At 42.8% G+C, this 9,824-nt stretch overlaps 1 protein-coding gene across 1 annotated transcript in view; it reads right to left on the bottom strand.

The window, feature by feature from the left end:
* Positions 1-2,033: 2,033 nt before the first annotated feature.
* The window catches only part of PEAK1 (pseudopodium-enriched atypical kinase 1), a 31,307-nt gene continuing 23,516 nt past the window's right edge, over positions 2,034-9,824 (bottom strand). The window contains exon 4 of the mRNA XM_010019940.1: positions 2,034-3,191. Coding sequence (XP_010018242.1) covers positions 2,034-3,191 — 1,158 coding nt within the window. The remainder of the gene's footprint in view (positions 3,192-9,824) is intronic.

The following is a 9,824-nucleotide window of genomic DNA, read 5'->3' as shown; positions in this document are numbered from 1 at the left end:
TGACTTTAAGCCTGCAGGACTGTTTGTTCAGTTTCCACGTATCTGGTCCAAGCGTGCATATGCTGTATAAAGTGGCTATTTGTTTCAAGGCTGAAGTGAATTGATTCCTCACAGTTTTAACAGTTTAAATGAAACATCAATCCATAAAAAGAACACATGGATATCTGTGCATTTATGTGCCAGGAAAAGTAAAGGAAGGGGCTGCAGATCTAGCATCAGGTAAAGGCTGGTGTGTAAAGTGAACACTGTAATGTACAGCTTTAAAAAAATACATACAAGAATTGCACATAGATCCATAGGAGCGAAGCACAGGCTCGAAACTAGGGCTGGCTGCTTCCCGCGACCCAGGTCAGAATATCGGCTATCACTTTTCCCCCTGCATCCAGACCAGTTCTTCAGAGCGCTTCAGGAAGCAAGTCAGAGCCTAGCAATACTGAGCAAAGCTACTGTCTGTACAGCTGCAGAGGTTCCAGAGGAAACGGCCCTGAGGTCAGGGGAGGGAGGGAGGAAGGGAGGAAAGAAGGAAGGGGGGAAGGCAGGAAGGGAGGAAGTCAGCCAGCAATGGCCTCTCAAAGCGAAAAGCTCCTTCAGGTTGAGTTTTTAAAAATGCTGTCTCCGATCCTAATTCCTGCTCTAGTCCAAAACTCCGCAATGCTCTTTGTGCTGTCCTAACAACATCCCAATTCTAGGGTCTTGTCTATAGCAATCTTAGGAAACACTAGTTACAACAGTCAAGAGAGAAGCAGCCAAACACCGCGGTGGGGAAAGCGGATCTCGATACTGTTAGTTGTGGCTGCCAAACCTAACAGCTCCCTCAATAATTAAACAAGTGTTTTTGCCCCCTTGTTTTTACCCTTCAGAGAACTGTGTCTGCAGTAAAAGCGTCTCCATGTGGCCTGTTAGCTACACACAGACAAGCTCCAAACATTTCTATCTCCTGCCAACATACCAGCAGAGCCAATTTCAGTCCCACTTTGCAATATGGCACAAGTGACAAGAGCAGACCAAAATAAAACAGCAGAGGTGGCTGTTATTTTTATCCCAGATTCGTAGCAGTGATTGTCAGAGAAGGTTATGCATGTCCTATCCATTTCAAGTCAGGCTTTAGTGCCTTTTGAGATGGAAGGGGAATTTCAATTGCCCACCATGTGTTGTATTGTTCTTGTATAAACATGGTTATAGCTACAGTACATCAACAACCCAGGCTGGTGAATGTCACGCAGGAAATGGGATAGACAAAGTGTGCATAGGCTGCTTTTTAATGCAGAGGTCTTAAGCTAAGGGTAATGGTCTGATTAAGGCAGTGTTGTTGAAATCATGGCTCTGTGATTGGAAAGGAGATGGGCAGGCAGCGAGTCAGAGAAGGAGGGAGGAGGACTGAGCACAGATGCTTACTGCCCACTGAGACTTGCTGCAGTCAGCAGGGGAGCCACAGCTGGGGAGGGAGAAAAAGAAGGCAGGAAGTGCAAGAGGAAGATCAGGATCTGTTTGGTTGAGACCACAGGAAAGAGGAGTCACCTGCCTCGGGGGGCGCTGACCAAGCTGAGGGCAAATTCTGCGTGGTATATGGAATGGAAGCAACAAGTGTTTTGTGGCGTGGTGGATCATTCATCTCACACAACTAATCCATCTCTGCTTATGGTCGCTGCTATTCCCTAACCAATGCTCCATACGGAAATGACAGAAGCTAACCAGCAGAGGAGGGCAATTTGCTTACTGCAGTGGTAGGAATAGTGGTATCAAAGTTTGCTCTCCTTTTCAGCCAGCTATGAATCAAGTTACGTACTGTCTGATCCAAATGCAGTCATGTACATATAACCAATCCCTAACAGGCCTGGCAAAAAAGTAAAGTTTCTGTCATACTGGGTACAGGATGCGCTTTCTCCAGTTAGAAGCTATTTGCTCAGAGTTGCTGGCTTTGATATCTAGGCTATTTCTTAACACTTGTATGAAGTGTGAGCCCTGGGGCAAGCTGGAGGGAGGGCTGGGGTGGTTTTGGGAGGTGCTTCATGAAAAGCAACAGGCTCTACAAACTAGTGCTGCTGCATGATTCTCACAATGCGGTGAAGTGAGTCTGTAGTGGCAAAAGCCAGGTACTGACAACAAAGCCAGTCTTCCAGAATGACTCCACAGTCCCTCTCCAAGGACTTTTCTGCAAATTTGATCATCAGCAGCGTCCTTTTTATATCCAGCCAGTTCTGAAGTACAGCATCTCTCCGCGAGGGGTTGGAAGATGTACTTAGAGCGTGGAACAAGTCCTCACGTGGACCCCAAAGCAAACACTGAAGGATTCCCTTTGCTTCTGATATCAGGATCCTCTCTGAAGGGTTGGGATTCAGCAAGCAGCTGGCGAGTTGTTGAAGCCCTTGAGAGTAGAGGGAACGGCAAGGAATCTTGGGGAGATCAGCACGAGTATACTCCTTCTCCTTCAGCTCTGGATTCTCATCAAAGGGGTTGGGTAAGTGCAGCATTTCATAGATGAGGATGCCAGTCTGGAACTCATCACACTTTTTGTACTGTGTTGCAGTGATGATTTCTGGAGCAAGGCGGGACTGATCCCGTAGGACCTCAGGATCCACCATATGACTCTTCTGTTTGGCCTGGGAGAAATTGCTCACTATTAATCTGGCTGGGCAAGCAGTGTTGGGACCGGGTTCCATGGACTCAGAGGTCGGAGGGCTGCCTCCTGGTCTGGAATGAACGAGCAGCAGGTTCTCTAAGCGCAGATCACAGTGGGTGATATGATAGGGTTTCAGGTGCTCCAGGCCCAAACACAGCTGTAGAAGCAGCAGACAGACCTGCCTCTCATACAAATCTGGGCTCTTTGCGTGGCGGGGGGCAGATTCCCGCACAAAGTCGGCCACTGTTAAGTATGGGACCTCCCGCGTGATGACCACAACGCGGCTGCGTGGCTTGCTGATGGTCCCCTGGTTGCTTGAGCTGTCTTTCTGTGAAGCCTCTGGACTGACTGGAGTGTCTCTGTTCTTTTGCTCAGGCTCTTTCTCTTCTTCTTCCTGCTCTTCTTCTTCCACGTCTGGTGCATCAGCATCCTCCCACGGCAGGAGCCGAACTGGCACTTCCGCAAGGAAATGGCCACAGTCCTGTTGGATGTTGAAGTTGATAGCCAGGCTCTGCCGGATTGACAGGCTGTGATAATACTGCTGGGATTCCTTAGCTTTGCTCTTACAAATCTGGGGGAAGAAAATAAACAGAACAGACATAACTCTTAAATCTGTAAATGATATATATCTCTCTGTGTATTTAATATGTACTTTGTTGATGGGTATCTACAGTCTCGCCCTAAGCACAAACACCAATAAAGTTTTCCCTGAACTGACCTTGGCAGCCTATCTTAAGGCAGATGAACAGTTTCCATTGCATAGTGAGCAAGTGCAGACCAACACGTGCAGACAGCTCGCCCTGTGCCTGTATCATTCACTGGAAAACACAGTTCAGGCAGGTTGTACTGCTGGTCAGAATAGCAGCTGACACACGGCAAATGCACACTGAAGCTTACTTGACAATTACTCTTTATCCGTACAGCTTTATTTTGTGTTCTTCTCTCAGCTTTGTGTGAAGCTTGAACAAGATAAAAATAATCAACAGCAATAGGAGATACAAACAGTAGAATACCTGAGGGTATGATCAAATGATTGCAGGACTGAGTTAGCACAGCGTAACACCTGTGAGCTGAGCTAAGTGACTGGATTCATGCTCCTTGCCCGCTGTAACTGGGAAGGGAAATCTATCAGCTGCAGCTGTGTCAAGCCAACACATCATGTCTGCAGTGAAGGGTGTATCTGTGCATGGCAGAGGTTGCTGGCAAGCGGACTTGCTGTGCCTGCGATGAGGAATGGAAACCAAATAGAACATGGTACCTTAACTGCGTCGAGCCTAAGTATATGTTTTTATTTTGCCATCTAGAGCTGTATATAATTCTGTCCAGCAATATCTTGTTGATACGTATATTATCACCATAATAATTATCCTTAATAATTGTTGGCACTGCCATCGCAAGTGGCTGCTCCAACCCCCTGACAACAGTCACTGGACAACTTCTATTAGGGCCTCTGTCCTAAGGCATTTACTGATTAACATTACAGCCTGACAAAGACTCAGGTGTGTTGAACTTTGCTCGTTAAGCTTAGTTCTCCTGACTTCAGGGAGATCATTTGAAGTGTATGTTCCAAACTTTACAAGCTTAGAGCCCAAGCATTCAGTTGGTATAATGCACCAACAGGTCTTAACTGCAAAGCTCAAAGGAAGAGGAAATCATCTCACCAAAAAAACCCCAAAACTTTAATCTTTTATATGCTTATGTGGTTAAGAAGTGTATTTTAATGGGAGATTTAGTCCTATGCTTGTTGATGAGAAAAGTGCATTGGCAAATAATCATACGAAAGTAGACACAGGTAGTAACAGTATTTTGATTGTCCTCCCGTCTTTGATACTGTGCATTTAAATTGCCCGGTGTAATACGTACAAATGGCTTAAACTGTTTGTAACTGCCATGCAGAAACAAATGTGAAAAATGCACTTTCTAGTCAATTTAATTTGAGTGAGGCAAGTCACAATTCTGTGGAAATGCTCAGCATTGCCCTGTTTGGACAGTGGCTCTTGCCAATTCCTATTTCAATTCTATTTTATCCTGTTGGAGGTGAAGTCAGTTCCTGGTGAAAAGTCCCCCACTCCCTTCTCTCAAGGGTTACAAAAGTTTAAACAAATATAGTAAAAAGACAGCATTAACCTTTGAATTATACATAAAAAGAAAATGCCAGCTGATTGTGTCTTGGAGACACAGATTTATTACAGACTTAATACTGCACACAAGGCAGAAGTAGAAAAGTGTTATATAGACCCTACCAGCATGTATCAAATCGGAGTGGGAGAACAGCTATTAAGGAAAACGGAATAGCCTTCCATGCCCTGCAAGTCCATGGCCTTTTTCTTGTACAGCCAACCATGGGAATAATAAATTCCAACTGCAGAAAAAGTTCACTGTGTTGTAATCCAGCCTTTAGTTATAAAAATACTGAAGTGACCTAATCCAAAATATAAACCCATTCTGAAAGACTTTAATTTTAAGGTCACGCTTACTTGCTGGTAAGAAAAGTGCAAACAAGCACTTGCCCTTAGCTTTTGTACTAGTATTATATTCTATTAGGAATATATAATCCACAGAGTATTTGTTCTTAAAACAACTAATACTTCTCAATTTGGTGAATACAAAAAGCTTATGACAAGGATTTCTCCTTGCCAACAGAAAAAGCAAAGGAAATGAGACTTGTTTCCTTGTTTCTAATTTCAGTCCCAGGCAGCCTATTTTTCCTGCTTCAGAAAAGGGTACAAAAGCAGCTCTCACAGGCCTCTGTGGAGGTGGTAGTGCTTCCTTCTGATTTACAAAAGACTGGCCATGCACCTCCGCATTCAGCTCTTAGGGCAGAGTACGCTGCCTTTACACCCATTCCCTTTTCCTCCGAGCCAGCAGAACTGGCCTGATCTGTACACTGCCAGCTGGATCATTCCTGAGGAATGCCTTTCCAACCTACTGAAAACACCCCAGAAGTGAGTTGTCCTTCTCTATCTTCTCCTTTCTCTTTCTTCCTGTTATTCAATCTTAAGCCTATTTTACAAATTAAACTGATGCCCCTTCTAGCTGGTATATTAAAAAACATTGATTCTTATCTTTTAAGATTCTACCTGTACACTTGGGAAAATGTAATTTTTCCCTTCTTTTCCCTCATTCCTCTTATCTTTATTTCTAACTCTCCAATTCTTGTTGCTCTTTTCTGGACTCTCCCCATTTATTACATCTTTCCGAAGAGTGGTACCCTATAATGAACACACTATTCCAGTGAAGACCTCTCCAGCATCAAGCAGAACAGAGCTTTGTATGGAATGATCCTTGTAACTTCCCAGGGTGAACAAGTCACATTATTAGCTCCATTGTTATTGTGGTCCAGGAAAACCTTCAGAGCAGTGTCCACTCTAGAATCTGAATCAACAGCACAAACTTTTCCTCATGTAACTTCCCGGAGTTTCAGACTCCTCTCTTTATACCAACAAAACAGAAATGAAAGGCTAAATACTATTATGATTAAAATCAAAACTAAATTGACTGCGTTCATTAAAACAGTTGTCCCCTCCTTATTCTGCTGTTAAAGAGGATAACCAATAAACCCACAGATGTCCTATAGCGATGGCTTTTGGGCAGTTTTACTTCTCTTGTTTGAGACAGGGAAGTATATGGGTACATGAACATGCGTGCGCTATCTACAAAGTCAAGAGAGCTGAGATCTGATTAGAGCGGTGTTTTCTGCTTCTTGCTTTTGGGTCATGTAAGAGCTGGGCTGTCTACAAGCTGCACCCCAAACCCAGAGGATGACACCAAATGGTCACCTGTCTGAATTCAGAAAACACTTTCTAAAAGACAAACCTGCAATAAACTAACGTTCCTGTAAGCACCTGGCTGCTCTTCAGACTTCTGCTGTGAAATGCAGTTGTGCGAGCCCAGGTAACTCCCAGGGCTTTAGATTGCACAGCTCAGATTCCGATGTACCTCATTTGGATGAGGAGAATGTACTGAAAGCAGTGGAGACAGATCAAGTTTTCTTACTGGTCTGTTCGAAGACAGCTTATAGAACGTAAATTTAATTTACCAACAAACTTCTTGTACTATTTATCCTTTTCTGAGTTGCAGATTCTACTCAGAACTCTATTTTATATTCTCATTTTGCAACAGAGCGCTGAGTGTGTTTAATACTATTGACGGGTAACGATGCTCACCTTAGCATTTTGTATTGGAATAACTCTGCTATCCCCTAAAACTGTCATCAGAATCCCAAGATGTAACATTTTCAGAATGGTTAGAGTCAGGAATGCACCCAAAGTCTAGATTTACATTTGAAAAGGAGCAGTGTTTTAGGCTGCTTGCGATGCATTGCTAAAGGAGCGGATACAGAGCTTTTCTGTTTGTGACAGTTAATGCTGCGTCAAAACTGTCAGTAAATATATGGCCCAGTTTTCTTTGCATGATTTTTAAAGCTTTTGTCTGTTCCAGTTAATTACTCTAAAAAAACCTGGAGAACCTGTTGCCTTTTACACACCTAGTATGTTGAATTCCGATTATTTTGGGCATGGGAAAATAAAAACGTGAAAATACTTGGACGGAAACACCAACAGAAAGTAGGATCAATCAGTCATTTACCATTTGCTTTAATGAAATACAATCAGCTGAGCTATGAAGATATGGTATGTGATAGTAGCTGAAAGGAAGGTGTTGATAAGGGCTTGGCAAACCTTATTTTGAAAGCTGATAAAGAGCTGGTTGTTCAAAAGGTGAAGCAATGTTGGTGAAAAGCCCTTCCACATGATGCAAGAAAGCAATGAGAAAAAAAGGGAGAGATCCGAGTAGGAAGGAATGGAAACTTTCCATCTTCCTTTTCACTGGAATGCACTGGCATCATGGATCTTTTCTTCACTGCATCCATATGAACTAAACTTCAGTCACATTTTAGGGGTGGGAACAAGTTTCTATATATCTCACTGTTGCCACTTTCTCCCCTCTGCCCCCATCCCTAAGAAGCAAGATTTTAATCGTTCAGAGCCTCTAAAAACTGCTCTGCATTAGCTTTTCTTTTTTCTTTATGAGGCCAGTAGCCTACTGTGCCATCAGCTGACTTCCACTTTACCAGCAGGGAATCTCATTTCCACTCTGTCCTATGCATTTTCCAGGGCGTCAGTGAACTTAAAGCACAATGAATATTGTGGGAAACGAATTTACAACTGCTGAAAATGAGAACCACGGAAGATCACAAAGACTGCACCATCTGTGCTCCTGCGTTGTATTGCACAGAGGGACAACTGCAAATGAAATTCTGGGTAGAGTGAAAGCTTGCTAATCCCAAATTGATAGCTTGTTCTTGGCACAACCTTGTTTTCCAAGAAGGCCGGTTTGATCTCTGATTGACCTCATTTTCTTGATCTGGCCTTGGAATAGAGCTTTGACTTCCTAATGAAGTGCCAAAATACAGAATTCTACACTGCTGTGACTGAACTCGGAACGGGCTGAAAGCTGAACCTGGTTTTCATCTGAAGCACAAAGTTCTGGGATGACCTTTAGTAACGCTTGTGCCAAGCAGCTCCACTAGGAAACTGAATGACCAAAACCCCACCTTAGCACACTGTGACAAACTAAACAGAACTGGAAAGGAACTGTCAGCTGCAACAAGGAAACTGTCAGCCAAATTCAGCCCAATAACGATTTACTTCTGCATTGCTCTGGTTTATGCTTGCGACAGGAACCGTAGCAGAAAGCCTAAGGTTTCACTGCTCAAAGGACTGATGCTGCTGCCCTGTGTCAGTCAAAGCAATAAATTTTAACTGCTCCTTTTGAGCTGTTTGCACCTTTGCAGTTCCTGTCATCCTACCTGAGCTGCATTGCAACACGTGCCCGTGGCCAGAACACACAAGCTGCGGGCCATAACTGTGCCGGATTTGACAGCTGTATTGTTCCGTGTGGACTCTGAATCATGATTTTGATGTGTCTGTTTATGATATTGTACAGTAATTTCCTTGTGAATTTAATACCGAAAGTGGCAGTAGTTTACAGCAGTGACACAGTAATTACCTTGTCTAACTGTTACTCATTCTGAGTAATCTTTTTTTCCCCCCAATAAAAAAGATCTGTCATATCACTGCCTTAGTCTCTGTACAGATACTAAGAATTAAATGCATCCAGTCCACCTTGTACAAAAAGCTTGTGCTCTCTTCTGCTTCTACTTCAATGTAACCTTTCTACCACATATTTGGAATTACTGATAAGACTGTGGTTTCAGATGAATGTTTATCCATATTGTCCTAGATCTACCTTAGTGGTACTGCACTTAGTGAAGGGAAAATACTTCAGGGACGAGAATTTTATGGAAGCCTTTCTGGTTAGGGAGCTTCTGGATTTTCCATTTGGAAAAGCAGTTTTCTGCTCATGACTTATTTACTGGTTTTACTTACGTTTCAGTCACAATAATTTCCCCATGACTTCCTGCAACATTTTTTGCACAGCGTGTTTACTGGCAGGTGAGGTGGGAGTGAAGCAAAAAGCATAATACAATGCTTTGAACCAACACACCCCTTCAAGCAATGTTTCCTCAAGCATTCACACCAACAGAACAAGTTGTGCCCTTCATCGAGTTTATCAGAGCATCTCTGGTGATACCACCAAAATACACTGGTACATGCATCTGCACAAAAGGTTCATTCTGCTTCGTTTAATTCAGCAGTAGTCAAATAGTTAAAGCTTAATTTTTAACAGCACTTTTGTAATTCTACTTTTGGAGATACAATCTTAAAATGTAATTTTTTTTTACTTATGTATTAAGACTTGACACTCTTTGGGGGTGAATCTCTTGTTTTCTACAAAGGGAGTAAGAATTCAGAAATTCCACTGTCACATTTTTTCTCAGATCTGGTATTAAAGGCGTAGAACTTAAGAAGTGTCTGACTTGTTGCTTGAGTAGTTGTACAAAACTCGAAAGAGCTACAGAAATTTACACTGACCAAAGGTGTGGCTCCAGGTACACTTTCAAAGTATATTTCTAAGACTTGATAAAAACTAATAGGAAGACTGTATTTTGGATTCAATAGGCCAGTAATTTAAATCTCACTATTTCTGCCACCCTTTTTTGGGGATAAGGGATTTAAAATGGCAGGAATACATAGCTTATTTGTTGGAGAGATTCTATTACCTAATTTGACTCACTCAAAAAATACCCATGATGCTCAAACTGGTGTATCTGTAAAAGCTAAATTCCCAAGTCTCTGTGTAA

Source organism: Nestor notabilis, unplaced genomic scaffold (genome assembly GCF_000696875.1).
Source record: "Nestor notabilis isolate BGI_N333 unplaced genomic scaffold, ASM69687v1 scaffold9698, whole genome shotgun sequence".
Taxonomy (NCBI): domain Eukaryota; kingdom Metazoa; phylum Chordata; class Aves; order Psittaciformes; family Psittacidae; genus Nestor; species Nestor notabilis.
Note: the sequence above shows the minus strand (reverse complement) of the source record. Positions and strands in the feature narration are given on the sequence as shown.